General features: G+C 35.9%; 1 protein-coding gene and 1 pseudogene across 1 annotated transcript; both read left to right on the forward strand.

Annotated features, from left to right (window-relative positions):
- Positions 1-1,971: 1,971 nt before the first annotated feature.
- LOC122310152 (disease resistance protein RUN1-like) lies at positions 1,972-7,346 on the forward strand. The gene is made up of 7 exons (XM_043124032.1): positions 1,972-2,039; positions 3,414-3,541; positions 3,643-3,859; positions 4,147-4,340; positions 5,872-6,122; positions 6,390-6,671; positions 6,777-7,346. Exons 1-7 carry the CDS (start codon positions 1,972-1,974, stop codon positions 7,344-7,346), a joined length of 1,710 nt encoding a protein of 569 aa, XP_042979966.1.
- Positions 7,347-8,173: 827 nt separating this feature from the next.
- Positions 8,174-20,339, forward strand: LOC122310153 (annotated as a pseudogene).
- Positions 20,340-22,091: the final 1,752 nt, after the last annotated feature.

Genomic DNA, 22,091 nt, shown 5'->3' on the forward strand with positions numbered 1-22,091 from the left:
CATCCTTTAGAGTTCCATAGATGTGACATAGTAGAACGAAAGCCTTCCTTGTTTACACCTTTGTCAGCCACCACCAATGCCAAAAAGCAATGCTATCCTTGAACCTCAGACACTTTTAGGGACTCAGAAGGCATAGTGATGACATGTTCTTCACCCTTAGTTAAAGTTAATCCTTCCCAAAGGGAAGGAAGATCACTCTCTGCCATGTTCTAAAACTCTATAGGAGAAACCTGAGAGACAACCTCCTTTGCCAAAACAAAGAAACTTTTCACCTCACTCTTTCCAAGTCTCAAATATACAAATCTTATATAAATCTATAGTAAAAATTTGGGCATCATTAATTCTTTTTTTTTTTTTTTGAAATTTTCACATATTTCAATAGTGAGGTCTCTTTTTTATTTATTTATTTTATCTTTAATTTTTAATTTTTATAAAATTCTTGTACTAGGCTTGTATATTTGAGAATTGCATATATCATTTCTCTTAATATTATGTCCTCGTCTGAAAATTTTGAAGGCCAATGCACTATTTCAGCGTGTAGAAATATTTTATGTGAAAATTGTGAGTAGATGCAATATTTCTCCAAATGTTTTCTGTGGTTAATACAAAATTTATGTTTTCGTCATCTTTGCATGATAATTGGGTTGTTACGATTGAATTCTTTACGTTCGGTTGCCTCATTACTTGATAGCTTGCACCTCTTTGAGGATTTGAGACATTGAGTTATTTGGCATTTTTATGACACCTATGTTTGTAAGATTATTTTTATATGACAAATATTTTAATCAAAGACTTTTATAAAAATAAATTTACAAACTGACGTAATTTGATATAATATGTTAGATTATAAAATTATTTTTATTATAAATAGATCTAGCGTATTACATTAATTTATATTTATTTATTTATTTTTAATAAACAAGTACTACTTCTCATTCATTCATAACTCGCACTTATTCATTATAACACATTATCTTTTTACATTTATAGTCCACTGAACGAAAGTCAGGTCATAAGAAATTATATATCTAATCTATTATGATAAGTGACTATCTAACTGCTACAGTAACTTTTTTTATTTTTATTTTTCCGTTAAGTCCGTTACCTTCTTGTTTTAGAAATACAATTATCTTTTTTTATATCTCTCTCATTCCCAACTCACTCTCTCATCTGATCTCAAACCTCTCTCTCACTCTTCGATGTCTACCTCTCTACCTACCCTCCTCAAACCCACCCTCTCACTTGTTTTTCTAAAACATTCAAATCTTAATCTGAGTATAAATGTTCAAATCTGTAGGAAAAAAAAGGTAATAAAGAACAAGTATAAAACGAAAAAAAAAAAAAAAACCATAAAAAGAAAAGCACTCAAATATGAATAAGATCTATTCAAATATATCAAGATTAAAAAAAATTATATCAAAACACATGATTTGAATTTATCGTCTAACATCTCAAAAAAATCCCTAATTTATGCGTTCTTTGAGTGTGGTGGTAGTATTTATTGTGGTGGCAATGATGTTATTTTTATTTGTCTATATTATTCTAATGTATCTTATCTTTAATTTTGAACTAATTTTTATTTTTTATTTTTTAATGTATCTAAATATGTAATTATTATAATTACCGACCTATCATTATTCAAAAATATTTACTAAAATTTACTTTTTAGTCTCTATGCATTAAATTATTCATTAATCAAATTTTTGTTTTTTTAAAAACCTAAAGTATACCTTTTTTACAAAAACTTGTGTGAGAGTTGACTATCTGGAACTTGTACAAATCATTTCTCCTTATGGAATGAACTGCAGAAGCTTTTTCATTTTTAGCGACTAAGGCATATAAGGATGCACACTATAATTTCAAGTTTTTCACCAAAAATAAAAAAATAAAATTGAGGACTCTTAATTCTCCATCTTTGCCATAGAACTGAAAGTCAGAATCTTAATTAGCCTTTGTTAATTTTGCCGGGCCATGAAGGAGCTGATGAGTGATCTTGCGCAAAACTTAGGAATGGCTGCAGGCGTTGGTGAGGGATTGAAGTAACTTATATTTCATATCAGACCTGAACAGAGTAGGAAGGAATAGTTATACCAAAAACTTGAATCTAAAAATGTTGCTCATTTCCAATTGCAAATTATCCAGCAAATGAAGATGATTTTTATTGTTTCCCTGTGTTATAATTATCCATGCATGGCCTAATCCAAGACATGGGAATGTCAATGTTTGGTTTCAAAGAAAAAAAGAGCTGCAGGGTTTCAAAGTTTGGTTTCCCTCTATAAACAATCTTGTGAGTGACCACCACCACCACCACCGTACCCTTGTGATTATGAGATGGAGAGTGTATCTGTATACTGTACTCAACTGTGTGCGTATGACTGTATTTTCACTTGAGAGGAGAAAGAGAGGTTATAAAATTAATGAATCTTCTAAACACAAATGTGTATTGTTTTGTGTGACATGCACATGTGAGTGTGGAGGCGCTTTCCCTTATCCAGCTTCTACCTTTTTAATTAAAAGAGAGGTTCTTTAGCCTTAAAAGACTCAGGGTATGATGCAAAGATCAACAAAAGGGGGCACTAATTTTCACATGCATCAAGTATCATACGCCAACCCATTAATCACATGTTTTTATATTTTGGACCAAATTCTAAAATTGAAAAGGAGAAAAAGACAGATTTTGTACATCTTTCTTACTTTAGCTTTAAGATTTCCACATAAATTTCAAGTGATCTTCATCTTTAGACTTCAATCTAGGATTAGAACAATAGTAAATACTGAATAGGCTTTATTTAATCTAGTATGTTCGCATTTATGAAGTTGATATCCTGTTTTAGGATTAGAACAATAGTAAATACTGAATAGGCTTTATTTGGAACTTGTCGAAGTGTTTGCCTTTGTTTTCTGAAAGAGTGTGGAGAACCATGCCTACGCCAAGAGCTTGGAGTGTTACCGTGTGAAGGTGTCTGTGAAGTCCTCATTTTCTTTCTTAATGTTTTAATTATTTTATTCCGCAAAGTTTGATGGTTACTGGGTGAGCGGGCATGCTTGCTCATTTATTAGATCGATAATTGCTCATGTTTCAATAGGGTCAATATTGATGGCAAACTTTTGTCTTGGCTATAATATGGAGTTGCCAAGAAGAGTACCACGTGTATTCAATTATTTATCTCAATGAAAGTACCCTACCTAATTAATTTATTATTTATTCCAATGCAACGTACCACAAGAAAATTGCCAAGAAACTCATCATCTTTCTTCATCAAACACGTATCCATTTTCTAATGCAATTTTCAACTTCTAAATTCCCGATTTAAGGAGAGTCTTTCAGTAGTAATCTGCCATAGATAAACAATTACTTCTTTGATGGCCGTTCAAGGTGCTTCTTTATCTTCCTTTTCTTCTTTTGCTCATAGGTGGAAGTACGATGTATTCTTGAGCTTTAGAGGTGAGGATACTCGTAATAATTTTACTGCCCATCTATATGTTGCTTTAGTTCAAAAAGGTATAAACACATACAAAGATGACGACAAGCTCAAAGAGGGTAAGAAATCTCACAAGAACTTTTTGAAGCTATCAAAAGCTCAAGGATCTCAATTGTAGTACTCTCATAAAACTATGCATGATCGACATGGTGCTTGGAAGAGTTGGCAATGACCATTGGCTGTAGAAAAACCAAGCAACAAGAGGTTCTACCAGTGTTTTACGATGTAAATCCAACAGAGGTACGATATCAGAGAGAGAGTTTTAGAAAATCATTGGCTAGACTTAAAGCTAGGCTTAAGGATGAGACGAAGGTGCAGAGGTGGAAAGCAACCCTTACAGAAGTGGTCGGCTTGTCTGAGTTCACTTTAGGAGACAGGTATTTTGCTTCTACCCACTCTAATGCCTTCATTAAAAAAACCAAAATGTGATAATAAGACATCTTTATGATACGTGTGTATGTATGTGTGTATGTCTAAATTTAGAAACTTGTTAATTTAGAAGTCTTTTGCTTCTTAACGAGGCAAATCAAATTTGAGAAGGGAACAAAAATGTTTATTAAATAGATCATTGCCATTTGTTACTGGATATAAAACTTTGAGTACTAGTTCATTTTCTTTTGTTTCTTTGTTGTGAAGTCTAAAAACTCTTCCTTTTCATTGTTAGGAACAAATTTGAATTTATCCAAAAAGTTGTTCTAGAGGTTTCAAGATCAGTAAATTGTAAATATTTGATGACAAACGTTTCCAAGCATCTAGTTGGGATGCAGTCTAGAGTACAGGACATCCATAATAAGCTTCTAAGTATGGAAGTGAATGACACTACATGCATACTAGGGATCTTTGGAATTGGTGGAGCTGGTAATAGGGGTGTAACCGGTCCGGTTCGGTCCGGTTTTGTACAAAATCTAGGACCGAACCGGTAGGTATCGGTTTTGTATTTTTTAAAACCAATTACGCACCGATTTTCATCCTAAACCGGTATTCCGGTTTTACCGGTTTTCGGTCCGGTTTGGTCCGGTTTTCCAGTTTTAATAAAATATAAATTTTTTATAAAAATTCTGTTTAAAAAAAAAAACTGATTTAAAAACTTCTATTTATCATTTACAAAAATTTACTTTGCAAAAAAAATCTGCTATGTAAAAAAATTCTAATATAAAAAATCTACTTTATAAAAAAAATCTGTTATATAAACAAAATTCGCTATATAAAAAACTGTTATAAAACAAAAAATAAAATAAGAAATCTAGTGTAAAAAAAAAAATCTGCTATAATCTTATATTAGACGATTAGCATTAGTATATATATATTAGTATTAGTTATAGCTATATAATATATTAGACAATATAATAGTATTAATATTAGACTATTAGTATAGTTAGTATTAGTTTTGATGATTTAGTATAACTATATTAATATGAGTATAACTATAATCTATATTATAATATTAGTATTAGTATATGTGTGATTATTTTTTATGTGATTAAAAATTATATATAATATAAAATATATTATATATAATATTAATATATAAATAGTACCGGTCCGGTCCGGTTCGGTCCGGTCCAAAATTAACCAAAACCGAAACCGGACCTGTTCCGGCCGGTTTTTCATTTATGAAAACCGGTTCCGGACCGAACCGGTCCAAAACCGGCACAACCGGTCCGGTCCGGTTTGGTCCGGGCCGGTTTTCCGGTTTGCCGGTTATTTTTTACACCCCTAGCTGGTAAGAAAACTCTGGCTAAAGTGATCTATAACTCACTTATTGACCAGTTTGAATATAGTTGCTTTCTTGCCGACATGAGAGAAACTTTAAAGCAAGAGAAGGGTTTAATTTGATTGCAAAAGACACTTCTTCGTAAGATCCTAGGAGACTCCAGTTTGAAGGTTGAAAATGATGATAAAGGAATCTATCTCATAGAAAAGATGCTTTGGAGCTTTTATTTCTTGATGATGTGTATCAATTGTTCCAAATTGAAAAGTTACTTGGAGATCAATGTGATTGGCTTGGTTTAGGAAGTTTAATTATTATAACAAGAGATGAATGTTTATTAACTAATTATAATGTTCATCTACGATACAAGACGAAGGAATTGGATCACAATGAAGCTCTTCGATTGTTTTTTCAGATTGTCTTTAAAAAGGAAGAACCTAACCAAGCTTTTGCAAAACTCACAGAAAAGTTTTTGCGTTATGCTGGGGGCCTTCCATTGGCTTTAAAAGTGCTCGGTCATATTTACATAATAGAGATGACATTAGATTTTGGGAGATGCTCTCAAAAAGTACAAAAAACTTCCTCCCGATAATATTCAAGACAAGCTTAGAATAGTCTATGAAGGTTTGGAAGAAAGTGAGAAGAATATTTTCCTGTACATTGCATGTTTCTTTGTAGGGAAGCATGAAGAATATGTTACTAACATACATAATGGTTGTGGTTTCTTTCCCCATGCTGGTATACAAATACTAAAGGAGAAGTCTCTCATAACCATTGATGAGTATGGCAGTGTAAACATGCATGATTTACTCAAAGTTATGGGCAAAGAAATTGTTCATAAAGAGACAGAAGAGTCCACCAAAGACCCCGGAAAATGCAGTAGGTTGTGGTTTCATGAAGATGTTCATTTTGTACTTGAGAATAATATGGTAAGAGTTATACAAAAATACATTTCATTCAAGATTGTAAATATGGACTGAGAATACATATACACATGCATCCATGCACTCATTTATTTATATGCATACTGCATCTACCACACATATCACTCATAAGAGGCATTTTGTTTATAAGTAGAATTCTTTAATTGGCCGGTTACAATTAGACATAGTTTTTCTATCAGTATCTCATATTTTTCTTATATCAACTTTATTATGATATGATATTGTTGGTAAATTTATGCATTGTCTTGCTAGGGAACAAACAAAATTGAAGGCATACTGATAGACTTGCCTAAAAAGAAGGATTTGATACACTTGAGTCCTGAAGCTTGCTGGAAGATGGAGAAGCTCAGAGTACTCATAAATCGTAATGCATTCTTTTCAGAACCGCCTAGTTATTTCTCCAACGAGTTGAGGGTGCTTGATTTTAAAAACCATCATGGTACATCATTTTCATCGAACTTTAATGGAGAGAAACTCGTTGCTTTAAGAATGGCAAGTTGCTTGATCTCCAAAGAATTGGGAAATAAATTCAAGGTATCATTATATCCTTTTTTTTTTTTTTTTTAATATTGTATATGTTGTAAGCTTAAATTCCTGGAGCTGATATATGTCATTTCCTTTTGTTTTGGTTTTTTACAGAACTTTCAGAAATTGAAATTTATGGATTTCGCAGTGTGTAAATTCCTAACAAGAATTCCCGGTATGTTGGCGCTTTCAAATTTAGAGCAATTTAGAATTTATTTTTCCAAGAGATTAGTTGAGGTACATCAATCTATTGGATCCCTTAGTAAACTCGTCAAGTTGTCAATTAGCTTTTGTAATAAACTTAAAAGTTTACCAAGTTTCCTCAACTTGAGATCTCTAAAAGAGCTTACTCTTATGGCATGCGGAAGCGTGGTGTCCTTTCCTGTAATTGGGCTGGAAATGAAACATTTGACATCGATTAAATGCAGCTACACTGGTATAAAAGAACTGACTTCTTCTATTGGGAATCTCACTGAACTTCAAGAATTAGATCTAGCAGCCAACAAAAACCTTGCGCATATCCCTTCTAGCATTCTTCAGTTGGAACATCTAAGTCCCATCTCGATGGCGATAGAGAAATTATTACGCATCCAGAGATATTGGAGGGGGAGGAAAGATGATATTCGGCCTCACCACCTCCAATGGATTCAAGCATTTCAAATGATGGATACTCTTCCTCAGTAGTGTTTCTGAAACTGACAGATTTGGGTCTACCAAACTGCCCCAATCAAAATTAGATTCCTCCATGTTTACCAACTGCTTCTCCACCCTGACAAAATTAAATCTATCGTGGAGCACTTTTGTTATCCTTCCTAGATGGATATCAATTTATTCAATTGAGGAAACTCAATTTGGGATATTGCAAGCAACTTAAAAAGATAGAAGAACTTCCCCAAAATATAGAAGAGGTAGATGCTACTGGATGCATGCCATTGGAAAGTTTTCCGTAAGTATCAAAGAAGTTTGAATTCAATACCAGCAACTTGAGTGAGCTACATTGAATTGACTTGTCTGGATGCTCTAAAATGCTTGTAAATGTTGGGAGTCAAGTGGCAGCTACTCTTAAGGGGCAAGGTATCTCTCTCTCTCTCTCTCTCTCACATGCACACTATTTTTTTTTTCTTTGCTAGGTAACATGGCGGGGGATTGAACCCTGATTCTCATGGTGAGAAACCAAGGCTGGTGCCATCTGGGTCAAGGGCCACTAGCTCACACACATACACACGAGTAGCTTTCTCTATATATAGAAATATGCATTGCAAAAAATAAATAAATAAATAAATAAATAAAATTGATGCTTGTTTAACAGGAAGGTCCAGAGTACAACCATTCATGCGGCCTTCTATTTCTGGGAAATAAGATTCCAAATTGGTTCTACCATCGCAAGGAGACTTCAAATAGTTGTTCAAGCAATATATTTATTGAAGTTGAACTGCTCAATCTTAGTGTGATTAAAGGAATCCTTACATGTGCTGTTCTCGAAACCAGTACTGCTAGTTTTACCTACTACCATGAACATTACCATGAACATTCCCCGGATAAGATTAGTATTGCAGTCAACTATGATGGTAGATGCCTGGGTATTATAAAAAGATCTATTCATTTAATGGGCTCAGACCATGTATGGTTGGCTTTCCACGATCTAGAGCCTTTTACTCTAGCGAAGGGAAGTCAGCAACTTCTTTTTCGTTGCCATTAAACATTAGTACACTTGCAACTTCTTTTTCGTTGCCATTTAACGTAATGATGATGATGATTGTAACTTCGTATCCAATTGGTATCCGCAACAGAAGAGGCATTATTCAGACTAGGTGATTTCATATTTTGAGGATGACTGAGTACTATTTAGACTCAAAAGATGACAATGATGACAATTCAATGGATGACAATTTAGAGGATGGCGACGAGGATTAAGAATTACACCATTAAAAGGTTTACACCATTATTATCTCTCTTGTTATATTTTTTAATAAAAACTTATTACATTTTCTGTTTCATCAATATTTAGATTATCAAATTTCTTAACAATTTTTAGTGATCGTTGATCCAAAGTAATTACAGTTGGTGTAAAATGGGGAGACTATCAAAGGTTGGCGGTGATTGGCGTGTGCCAAGTTTTGTTTTCGTCCCTCTCCCCCTTTCTCTTTGCTTCTTCTTTCTCAATATTTATTTTCTTTTTTAGTTTCTTTCCAGGAGAAGTAGGTATTTGCCTTCTCTTTTTCGATTTCTTCGAATTCCCACTCTTTTTTTTTTGGTCATTTGTAGATACATTGATCCAACTTATGTAGCTATTTTTATTTTTTATTTTTGGTGTATAGATTTGATGAAACCGATCTGGTATCGACTGTGATTTGATTGGCCTCCACGATCTCTCTCTCTCGGTAAAGTTCTTGCAAGAACCTTCTGCACTGCCCAGAACACACGCAGGGAAGCTACTAAAGAATCAATCACACACAAGACACTCAAGAATGAATGAGCAAGATCTAATGGTGAATCTTGTAGAGAATCTTCGAGGGATTCTCAACCTCCTAGAAATTGACTTCACAGAAATTCCATGATACAATCTACCAGCCCACCACTGCTTATATACTATAGTCGTGAAGCACTTGGCCAATATTTATTCTTAAATGAAATGCAAGCTACAAAGAATAAAACACCATCTAAAACACAAGGGAAGTTAAACTCCCCGTTTCATTAATACAAAACGCAGCCAACTAAACACTAAATGACACCTCCCTTATTAATCCCCATAACACATCGTTTTATTAACACATTTTCCTTCTGTTAAAACCCTTATTTGCAACTCAACCCAGCTAACTACAACTCCCTACACTACACCTTTTCTTTCCTCAACATTCCCTTCCTCAAAGCTTCCCCAAGGCACCCGTGACACTCTCTCTCTTTTAAATTTTAAGTTTTTGCGGAGGACTATGGTTAATAAGCATATTTTAGGTTGTTTGGTCATAGAAATGGGTAAAGATCAGAAATTGATTTATTACGTACTATGGTCTCTGTCATGTATATTATATATGAGAATCCTCCTCTTACATATGAGCTTGCATTTGGCGTGATTAGTGAAGGTGTTCCATGCATCCAAAAATGAAAATATTAATTATATAATTTAAATTGAAATTTGTGTTTCCTTTTAGTTTTAGCGGAGATTTGCCCTTTTTTCCACCATATCTTCTATTTTCCAATCCATATATGATTTCCTGATTCTTATATTTTAATGTTTTTTTGAATTCAATTACAGGGTATATACGAGTATAGGAGACGTTGGAGTAGACTAATATTTATGCGTGGAGGATTAGTCCTCTGGACATGTAAAGAGCTTGGAAATGCGCTCAAGGGATCACCAATTGACTCCTTGATCTGGTCCTGTCTTTTGGAAGAGGGGTTTGGTGCAGCATCATACAACTATGATGCCGCTGGTGCTGCTTACACACTAAAATGGACCTTCCATAGCGAGCTTGGCCTTGTATTTTGTTGCTGTATATCAGGGGATCCTGCATCTGTTGTATGTGGACAATATGCTTGCAATGGTGAAGCGTGAGTTTTTGGAGATGTATGATCCGAAACAAACAGCCTATAGTGATTTTGATTAAAATTTTAGTCAACTGAAAAAGGAAGCTGAAGATTGTGCTGAAGATTTGAAGAAATTAAAGCAGGTGGTGGGCAATCCTCTAAATAATAGTAAGAAGCAAGGGCAGATGCAAAATGCTAGATTTGAAAGAGTAAGTAACAAAAATAGTGAAAGTACTTCCCCCAGTGAAATTATAAAAAAAAAGTACTTCCCCCAATGATGGTGGGGATGGTGATCATACGAAAGGCCACAACTTGGAGAATGGGCACTCCAATTGTAACTATGTTCATAATGAATATTCTAAGGTAAATGAATGGTGGTGCTAACAGTACAGAAAATGGGAGCTTCAAATGGGGCTTTTGATGTAAATAAGTTTCAAAAAATTAGAGCTAAAGGTGGGAAGAAAGCCGCAAAAAAGCAATGGTTCTACACAACACTACACCTAGAGGGGGATGAATAGGTACAATCCAATTTTTATGATCTTTTGAAAATCAGTCAAATAGACAGTTAATAAATGAATCAAATAACACCAATAATCAACACATGATTTTGATTACGGAGTTAAAATTCATTAGAAGAACATCTTCAAAATCTAAAACCACTCCGGGTGTAAGACACCACCTCAAATACACTATAGAAACTTTAGTTCATTACAACCAATTCAGAGACACTCACAAAACTTTTGTAGTAGCTAAACTTGGCTTGCAACACCATGAGTGACCCACTCGATCTCTACACGCATGTAGTGTCGAAACTCCGACCTTTCTATAGCTTCCCATAAGAACCTCTCGATCTCTGCATCAACAGCAACTCCTGACTCTTCCAGCCAATGAATATGTTCACTTCAATGGACTCATATGAAGTTTGATCTTGAGTGTGGTGTGGTGGAGATGTGTTTATCCAAGAGAGAATCAACCAAGTGGGGGAGAGGTTGCCCTAAAAGTTCTTGAAAGCCCTTAGGGTTTTTGCTCTGATTCTCCACACTTAGAACAGAAGAGAAGCTGTTCTATTTATAGTCCCAATCAAAGGAGGCGCTTCAAAACCCTAAATTTTAAATGATCTAGAACATTGGCTCAAGTGACACAATTTGTTTGAGTTCGTTCGAGCTCAGTCTCAAGCGAGTGTCGAGCATTCCAATCTACCTTAGTTTGCTCGAGCTCAGTGTCGAGCATTCAACTCTGTCTGAGTTCGCTCGAGCTCAGTATTGAGTGTTCAACTCTACCTAATTTCGCTCAAGCTCAGTGTCGAGCGAGGGTTGAGCGTTCCACTCTGTCTGAGTTCGCTCGAGTGCCCTATTGAGCGACAGTCGAGCGAACACTTCTGTTTTGACCAATGATGAGCGCACTTCAAGCCTTTTTCTTCAACACTTGTTATAACACTATTTTACATAGGTTTTCAGAAGAATATGCCAATCAACTCATTTTTCCCTCAACAATCTCCCCTTTTGGCATTTCTGTGACAAAACCTCTAACCTATACATATGACCTAATCCTATCACACCCATCACTAGATTCATATTCTTGAACACGTTGAAATATTTCTACACACACTTAGCAAATGATTAAACATACCCATACAAGTATGCACAAAATATTGTTTGCAAATCCCAAACCATAATTCATGAATAGAGACATGACAAGTACAGGTTTTATAAAAGAAATGTTTCATTAAGCAACTAATCAGAAATTGAGTTCAAGAATAATTAGTCAAACAATAGCAACTAACATGAAATATTGAAACCAAAAGATAAAGCTAAAAGCTGCTGTTTCCAAAAAAAAAAAAAATGTGTTACTAATAACTAACACTTCCCCTGAATTAGTACTATACTACTCCCCCTTTTTGTCATAACTGGTAAAGGGTCTCAATCATCACCATCTGCAGGACTGCCACCATCCTCATCATCATCATTAAGTTGTACAGTCTTACGACTAATAGGAGCCTTAAGTGCAATTCTAGGCTCTTGGGAAAGAAAAGCAATTGACTGGGAGAGGGCTAATTGGGTGATTAGACAAGCAAATGGCAAACCAGTCTATGTTTTGGAGGACTGAAAAGCCTCAAGAATGACCCGACAAAGAAGACTCCTTAGATCAATGGAGACACCATTGATCAAATGATATAGAAGAGTGGCGCAGTCAAGACCCACATCACTCTGATGGCCAGTAGGATGTAGATTAGTAAGAACAATCCTACTAAGAATGAGATAGTCAGGTGTAAAAAGTACAGTCAAGAGAGGGGACTTTCCTTTCCAATTACTAGACCGACCACAGAGATATCCAGTAATGACTTGTGGACTAGAAGGAGATGTCCGTGTGTAGGGATACACTGGGTGGGACACACAGGGGGCATTTAGTAGGTCCGCTACCATCCCAGAGTCACCCGAAAGAGAATGTTCCGAAGACTAACCTCGAAAAAGCCATCATCAGAGATGGCATGAATGTTGGAGTAAAACTCTCGAACCAACTCCACAGAAAGAGTGAGATGACCAGTGGTCAAGGCCTGCCACTGGTGAGACTCAAAGATGCGAGGAATGATGGTCTTAGTAAGCTCAACTAGAGAGATGTCACGCTCGACTATAGGAGTACGATGAGAGAAGTTCTGAGTATTCAACTCATATGCCCGTGCATTATGGAAATGGGCTTGAGTGGGAGCGGGGGGGTTGTGGCGATGACGAACATGTCTAGACATGGCTTTTGGCTGTAGACAGAGTTAGTGATGTTAGAAAAGGCTAAAGGTAATGTGAAGACCTGATGAATGCATGTCTAATATGTCAAATGCATGATAATGATAAAATTCAAAGCTTGACCTTCATGCCAACCATGCCAACTAACCATGACTAAAGTGCTTGATGTCTATACGAGCATTTCATCAAGCATGTGGTGAACATGCTAAACTAACCATGCCAACCATGCCAAAACAATTATTCCAAACAACCATGCTAATGAAAAAGACACACAAAACAATTTTGCAACCCAACTAAGTCAAGGTTGGGATTTTTCAAAACAATGCAAGACCCATGCCCCTTCTAAATACAAACCACCTTCAAACACAATGCAATCTCTAGTCAAACGAAGTCCCAACACTAGGATAGACATGAAATAAGTATGGGAACAATGCTATGCCAATGCATGATGAAAAAGAGAAAAGAAAAATCATTGAGGTATTTCACCAAACACTTGGAGTGCATCTAAGTGAGATACTCAAGCAAACACCCTTGGGAGTTTCAAGAGCCTCCAAAATACAACCAATCAAACAACCATCACTCAAAGGAGTTTCAACAAAACCAAAAGAAAGGAAGATTTACAAGAATTTTACTCCAAAAAGAACAAACCAAAACCCATATGCAAAGCAAAGAAAAAAATCACCCAAAATAACTTCATCAATCCAAGAATAACAAAAGAGAAAGGTCTTACCATGATTTCAAAGGGTTTTCATGAAGAAGAGCAAAAGAAATCATTCCAAGGGCAAAAGAAATGATTCAAACGAGCAAAGAGGGAAAAAAAATGGAGAAACCGTGCAAAATGAGCTCGAGCTGCGTTGGGAGCATTTTATAATAGGAATTCGCTCGAGCAAACATAAATCCTTGAGCAGCCTGTCGAGTGGTGGTCGCTCGAGAGGAGTCGAGCGGAGAGTCGAGCGAGACCTCCAGAAATTGCATTTTTGCCCAGTTTAAAACATACAACACTCACAAAGCTTTGACAAACATTAGGAAAGTCAATTTTCAAAGCAAGAATACATATCAAATGTAGAGGAGCATCATATTCTCACAAAACACACAGGTAAAAACAAAGTATCACAAGTAATGTAGACATGTGTGTTTAAAACGGCCATTGCTCAATCAAGAAATTTCAATCGAAAAGCTTGAGCGGGGTTGGGCTGACCATGAAACCATAAATGCTTGGAAAGCAATTCCAAGACACAGATTGTCAAACCCAATGCTGCTATGATCTGAATTCTTCTGTTTTAATACTTGTTTCAGTATGTTCAAGAAACAGAAAACTTATTCTGTTTTTCACCCTCCCTTTTTTTAAATATATAACAACATCACTTTTTCTTTTCCTTTTGATATATCATATTTTTGCGCAAGAGAACCATGATGAGGTCGTCTAGCCCGTGGTCAATTCTATGTGCAAGTAGAGCTTCCTTCCACCTTTGATTGCCTCCCCAATGAACTCACAAGTGGCGAAATGTTAATTGACTAAGTTGTGAGTGAAGTGTGTGATGCTGGTCATAGATTACAAAAGATACTTATATTGCAAACCTTTGTAAACTATAGGTATATGATACAAATCTCGAAAGACACACGCACCTAGATTTTAGAATTAACAACCCCACCATCATATAACACAATCATGGAGTGCATGTAAGGGAAAAAATAACTAGAAAAAGATGAGACAAGAAAATGAATAAACAAGAACCAAAAAAAAAAAATGCATGTAAAGTATGTGATGCATGTAATGCATAACTGTCAGTCTACAACACTAAAACCATGTGTGGCTTGCATCTTCCCCTTTTGGATGATCCACCTTGGTACACCTTTTTTGAGTAGGGCTTTTCAATTCTCTTGGGGTGCCTCCTAAGCTCAAAACAGTTTGGTGGGATGTGACCAATCTTACCACAATGATGACACACGGGACTTGTTTTGTGAACTCTTTGTCTAAAAAAGGTTGAGACATTCTTAGGGTCATTCATGAAATTCTTACCCTTCTAGAAGGATAAGCAGTTCTACTTTTAATGAATGTAGGAGCATGCACAAAATGACTCGTCGTCTGGTCTAATATGGCCAATCTTTCCACAGTGATGACATATAGGGCTCGTGTTGCGAGCTCCTTGTCTTTTGGGAGGAGGAATGGACTTTTGCACTTGCAAAGGCTTCTTACCCTTTTCAGATGGATGAGCCTTCCTATTCTCAGTCATTGCAGGAACAAACACTATTTTTCTCACATTTTTATAGGAGGCTTTTGAGGTTGAAGGAGCATCAGGATTCTCTTCAAAGTAGCCTAAACCACTCTTATCACTAGAGGACTTTCCTAAACTTAGGAGTTTGTCAAGCTGGTTTGTCCCAATAGAGAATTTCTACAACTTAATGTTTAACAAAGTCTGCTCACTTTCATGAGTTGTCACTTTAACTTCCAAAGTCACGTTCCTCTTTTGTAACCCATCTGTTAGACCAGTGGCTTCTCTTAGTTTGCCTTGGAGCCCTTCATTTTCTCTTTTGCACAAATCTACTTCCTCAATATGTGCTTTATTGAGTTTTCTCAATTTCACACATTTCTTATACAACTTTTCATAGATTTCCTACAACTCATCTTCATCCCTGGTTTCATTTTTAGAAACACTCTCAATTTCAAATATTGATTCACTAGTATGACTTTTGCCCACAACAGAGGAAGTGAATGCCATGTAGTTGAGATTTTTGTTCATGAAAGAATTCTCTTGTGAGTCACTTGACTTAGACTCACTATCAGTCAAGGAAGTAGTATTAGCTTTCTCTTTGGCTTTTTTGTAATTTGCAAACTCAAATCGAATATGACCAAAACCATGACATTCATGGCACTGAATATTGTTCTTGACAGCTCTAGTGTCTCACTTATAGCTCTTTTCTCGGTTTTCTGAACTTGAACCTCCTTTGAAACCTTTGAACCTTCTTTTCTTTTGTCTCAGGTTTTTTCCTAGCAAACATCTTCCTGAATTTTTTAGCATGAAAAGCTATCTCCTTATCACTCATTGCAAGTTCATTAGAAGATTCATAAGACTCCTCTCTAATAGCATTGAGGGCTATGGACTTGTTTTTCTTATCCACAAGAAGAGTATGTTCATTGGTTTGTAAGGAACCCACTAACTCTTTAATCCTCATGTTGTCCAAGTCTATACTTTCTTCTATCACAGTGATTTTGGGATGAAATCTCTCAGGAAGAGATCTAAGGACTTTTCTAACAATTTTGTTCTCAGGAATTCTATCCCTTAAATTAAAACGAGAATTAACAATATCATTAATTTTGCCATAGAAGCTATCAAATGTTTCATCATCCTTCATCCTAAGTTCTTCAAAGTTGGTGGTCAGCATTTGAAGTTTAGAATTCTTTACAACCTTGGTACCTTCATGGGTAACCTTAAGAATGTCCCATGCCTCTTTGTAATTTTCACATATGGAGATTCTCTTGAACTTCTCATGGGACACGGCTATGAACATCGCATTAAGGCCTTTGCTCTTCGCACTACACTCGTTGACTTCATCCCTAGAGTAATTTTTCACACTCTTTGGGGTTTGAACTCCCTCAATGATAGCAACCGGTTGTTTCCATCAAAAAAGGTGGAGATGTGAGTGATTGAGACTTATCCATTTAAACCACTACAGCAGGATCACACTCAGGAACTAAATCCTAACGGGGTGAACCCGCTCTAATACCAATTAAAAAAGCAGTGGTTCTACACAACACTACACCTAGAGGGAGTGAATTGCTGCAAGCCAATTTTTATGGTCTTTTGAAAATCCGTCAAATAGGCAGTTAATAAATGAATCAAATAACACCAATAATCAACACATGATTTTGATCACAGAGTGGAAACTCATTTGAAGAACATCTTCAAAATCTAAAACTACTCCGGGTGTAAGACACAAACTCAAATCCACTATAGAAACTTTAGTTCATTACAACCAATTTAGAGACACTCACAAAACCTTTGTAGTAGCTAAACTTGGCTTGCAATATTATGAGTGACCCACTCGATCTCTGCACGCATGTAGTGTCGAAACTCCGACCTTTCTATAGCTTCTCAAGATAACCTCTTGATCTCTGCATCAACAGCAGCACCGGACTCTTCCAGCCAATGAATATGTCCACTTCAATGGACTCATATGAAGTTTGATCTTGAGTGTGGTGTGGTGGAGATGTGTTTATCCAAGAGAGAATCAACCAAGTGGGGGAGAGGTTGCTCTAAAAGTTCTTGGAGGCTCTTAGGGTTTTTGCTTTGATTCTCCACACCTAGAACATAAGAGAAGTTGTTCTATTTATAGTCCCAATCAAAGGAGGCGCTTCAAAACCCAAAATTTTAAGTGATTTGGAACATTGGCTCGAGTGACGTGTCAAGCGAAGGTCGAGCGACACAATCTGTCTGAGTTTGCTTGAGCGAGTGTCGAGTGTTCCAATCTACATGAGTTCACTCGAGCTCAATGTCGAGCAAGTGTCATTCAACTTTGCCTAATTTCATTTCAGCTCAGTGTCGAGCGAGTGTCAAGCGTTCCACTCTGTCTGAGTTCGCTCGAGTGCCCTGTTGAGCTAGGGTCGAGTGAACACTTCAGTTTTGACCAATGATGAGCACACTTCAAGTCTTTTCACTTCAACACTTGTTACAACACTATTTTACACAGGTTTTCACAAGAATATGCCAATCAACTAATTTTTCCCTCAACAAGCCGAAACCCTTGTTAGCACGGGCTTTAAGGCATAGCCAAAGAAAAAGATAACAAAGAAGAATAGAGTTTGGGATGATTCACCTCAGGCAAAATTGGATTTCATAGATGATGTGGGTGAGAATGGGGACAATATAGAAGTTGTTGCAGCAGATCATGTGAAAGTATTATGGACAAGGAAGCAATTTTTAGCAGTGAAAGCAAGGCTGAAGAAGATGAGGAAGAGGGGAAGGACAGCAAGCCTGAAAATAAGAAGAAGGGGTGGTTTTCAGCAATGTTCCAAAGGTTAGTTGATTAATTTCAATCCTTTGGTTGTTGTGTGTGCATGTATGACTTAATTTAGAGCATACACGTAATTTTATTTTTATGACTTCCATTCACTATCTACAATCTTTGTAGTTTTAGACATAATTAATTAAAGGATATTGCTTGAGTTTTTCGAGAATGTCTTTCTTCATGAAAAAATATATGATACTAAGTTCTTGATCTCCATCCTGGCGATTGTTGTTTCGACAATTCAATATAATGTTTTGGGCCATAATTTAGTTTTTGCATCGTTATTGCCTTTAAAATCTACTAATTTTACATTTCAATGCTAAAAGCTTGAGGCCCTGAAGTTTATCTTGTTGATGGCTGAAATTTGATATTTGTTTTTGTATTTTGGAATCAACTGTAAACTTCAGGGCCTCAGGCTTTTAGCACTAAAATGGGTTGTCGCCTTACCATTTCATTTTTTGTTGAAATCTGTTTTGACATTATCAGATACTTTCTTCATTAATTATTCACTTTCGTATGCTTAGCTTTGTGGGCAAAGCGAATCTGGAGAAGTCAGACCTGGAACCAGCTTTGAAAGTTCTCAAGGATAGGCTTATGATGAAGAATGTCGTATGTTTGCCTTTTGGCTTCATTGATCTACTATATTTCATTTTCATATTTGCTTTATTTGTACTTCTCAAATATAGTCAGCCTGCTACTTAGAGCTCCTTGTTATTACATCACAGGCTGAGGAGATAGTTGAGAAACTCCGTGAATCTGTGGCAGCGAGTCTTAAAGGGAAAAAGTTGGCTTTGTTTACAAGGATATCTTCAACAGTGCAGGTTTGTGAATCCATCCCCCCCCCCCTTTTTTTAATAATCTCAACTGCTTCGTTTCTCATCGTTTGATTCTTTTAAGACCCTGGCACTAAACAATGACTGCTAGTAGCAATGGAAGAAGCTCTTGTTCGTATTTTAACTCCTAGGTGCTCTATCGACATACTGAGGGATGTGCATGCTGGCAGGGAACAAAGGAAGCCTTATGTTGTTGTTTTGGTCGGTGTTAATGGAGTTGGGAAATCTACTAATCTAGCCAAGGTAAGCCATCTCTTTTTTATTTTTCTACTTTTTTTTTAAATATAAATGGAACGGTGAGACTTCCACAAATAATATTAAAAAAAAAACTATTTAATGTTAAGATTTAATATAGCTAGCCCCAACTTCTGTATCGTAGAGGATGCATGTGTGTGTGTATTTGCATACATTGGTCCTGTGTGCACACTTATTATATTCTATGAATTTTGAGTGTAGAGTTTCTTTAAAAAATCGCTTTGCAGGTTGCCTACTGGCTTCTGCAGCACGAGATGAATGTCATGATGGCTGCTTGTGACACATTCCGATATGAAGCTGTTGAGCAGCTGTGGACTCATGCGCGAAGGTTCCAGGTAGAACATTTGATTTTACAGCCTATTACCTGGCTATCTGGCTTCTCTACTCAGAGGGTTATTTGTTGAATAAAAAATATGTAAGTAATACAAACTGGACCTTTTTCGCTGAATTGTCGCCTTTTTCTCTTGTAAGATTCCTACATTTGAGAAGGGCTATGAGAAAGATCCTGCCATTGTAGCAAAGGAAGCAATCCAGGAGGTAACAGATAATGGTTCTGATGTGGTTCTAGTTGATACAGCCGATCGAATGCAGGTATATCGCGCTTAGCTGGTATTATGTTATAGATATGTGCTGTTATCTGCTATATGTATTATACTGACTTTTACAGATAATTAGGGCTGTGTTTCTCTGCCATGTTATTTTTTACTCCATCATGGCCATTTGATACATGTACTGCATTTTTCAGGATAATGAACCGTTGATGAGAGCACTCTCAAAGCTTATTTACCTTAGCAATCCTGTTCTAGTCTTTTTTGTTGGAAATGATGCCGTTGATCAACTTTCAAAATTCAATCAGGTATGAATTTTAGATTTAGGACTGTCATCTAGTGTTGGGACCTTTATTTATCGAGTTATTTAAGCTACACTTGTAATTTTGTATACAGAAATTAGCCGACCTTTTGACTTCAACTAGTCCAAGACTGATAGATGGGATCTTGCTCACAAAGTTCGATACTATTGATGATAAGGTAGTTACTCTTCAAACAGCAAGGAGTTTGAGAGTTTTGATTGCTTGATTTGCGTCCATTGTGGTCATCTGTTATGACTAATGTATAACTGAAATTCATGGCGTAGGTTGGAGCTGCACTTTCAAGCATAATACGAATTTGCCAAAAAGATGATAGAGCTCGTGATACAATATTAGTATACAAGTGTCTGTGTTTGAACAAATGAACTCTTAACCTTCTGTTACAATGGAAATTGATCAGCTTGAGCTTTGAAAATGATGAAGAGGTAAATTAGGAAATAGAGCAGGGTTTGAAAAGAAGAAAGAAAGAATTGCTTGTATGTAGTTTGTCATGCTGCAAGGCATTGTTTTACAAATCTGTATCAGCAGTTGTAGTAACTATCTTGGCACAGAAAAGTAGATAGATTTCTGACTACAAGCCGTAGTTCAATCCAAAATGTATTCTAACACACTGAGCTAGGAAAATATGCCCTTGCATACTTGCTTTAGTCAGAGACACAGTTTTGCAAATACTATTTGTCGTTTGTTTGATTTTGTATAAATCACATATCATCTATAAGTGAAGTTCTGTACAACATTACGGAAAGGACTGAAGTTTATCAAGTGGACAAGTGCCTGAGGACTTCTAAAGGGCATTGAGAAAGTAACTCCAAGGCAGAGTAAGTTTACACCCAATAATTAAAATCACAACTAATCCAACATTCTCCTTTGTAATGAACTTATGATCTAAAATGCAATAATTTTGAGTTTTTTTTTTTTATTTGCTACCACTGCTCCACCAAGTGGCCATTAAAATCAATATTAGAAGCTAACATTTGTAGCTCATCTAGACAAATATCAGAGCAGTGAGTGAAGCCAAAATGTACCAATGGTTGGCTTTGCCCACAGAAGGTCCCTCTTTTACTGCCTTTGAAAAGAACAGTACTCAAACATGATATCTGTTGTTAAATACATGAAAATAACCCTCGGTTCAGCTATAAAGAAGTCCACTTCAATTGCTTACTGAATTGGATAATCCATTGTTTGAAAATCTTATAATTATAGCATAATTTATTGTTATGTGAAAGTTACAACGAGGAAGTTGTCAAGAAACTCATCCCTCTTGTAAGTTGCCAAAATATGATCATCTGCAATTTAATTATTATTTATATCAATGAAACGTACTGCAAATAAATTCTATGAATGTTACACAAGATACTAAGAAATTCTATGAATGTTTCATCCACTGACAGATATAACTTCAAACAAAATTCACTAATGAAAAGATGGAGTACTAGAAAAAAATTATAAATTACTCAAATTCAAACTTCATAATCTCATTGCAGAGAAAACACTCGATTGGCTATCTCTAGACCAATTCCTACTTAGAGGATGCAAAGAGCGGAGGGCGGGCATATTTTTCCACACAAGACTAGAGCTTATTTTCTACAAGATAATCATTAAACACCTTCAACTGAATTTCTTCTTGTGAAAAAAGAAGTTAAGTCAATCAAGAAAAGGAACTGCAAGAAATTGCCGAGAAACTAATCAATTTTTAACAAACGCGTATGCATTCTTTTCCTGAAGCCGCATATGCTTTTTCCTAAAGCAAATGAGCGTGCAATATTTAACTTTCACATAATATATATATATATATATATTAAATGATGCAACGCGGCTTCTAAATCAATTCAAGCATAGTTGTTTTGCAGGTTTAGTAATCAGTCATTTTCTTTTGTTCCTTTATTGTGAAAATTCTACATTGTTATTCTTTTATTTTTTAATTTTTGCATTGTTAGGATCGAACCAGAATTTATTCAAGATATTGTTCAAGAACCAGAATTTATTCAAGAAATTGTTCGAGAGATTTCTAAAGTTCAAGCCTCTAGAAGGGACTATTCCTCTGAAATTCTGGCCTAATCAGTTAAATGCATTGGCATCCTTGAAACATAATCACAAATAAGCAATAAGCAAGGCAGAGCAAGAACAAATGCCCTTGCATGCTTAAATAATTAACAATACTTTTCTATTTTATAGATGACATTTCCGAGCATCATGGTATTTG

This window comes from Carya illinoinensis, chromosome 5, assembly GCF_018687715.1.
Source record: "Carya illinoinensis cultivar Pawnee chromosome 5, C.illinoinensisPawnee_v1, whole genome shotgun sequence".
In the NCBI taxonomy this organism is placed as follows: Eukaryota; Viridiplantae; Streptophyta; class Magnoliopsida; order Fagales; family Juglandaceae; genus Carya; species Carya illinoinensis.

Bases quoted from the DNA above. Each gene is read 5' to 3' on its own strand.
- LOC122310152 (XM_043124032.1), top strand. From the start codon at position 1,972: ATGAAGGAGCTGATGAGTGATCTTGCGCAAAACTTAGGAATGGCTGCA. The intron at 6,123-6,389 runs GTAAGAGTTATA...TTGTCTTGCTAG, and splicing joins TTGTACTTGAGAATAATATG to GGAACAAACAAAATTGAAGG. The intron at 6,672-6,776 runs GTATCATTATAT...GGTTTTTTACAG, and splicing joins AATTGGGAAATAAATTCAAG to AACTTTCAGAAATTGAAATT.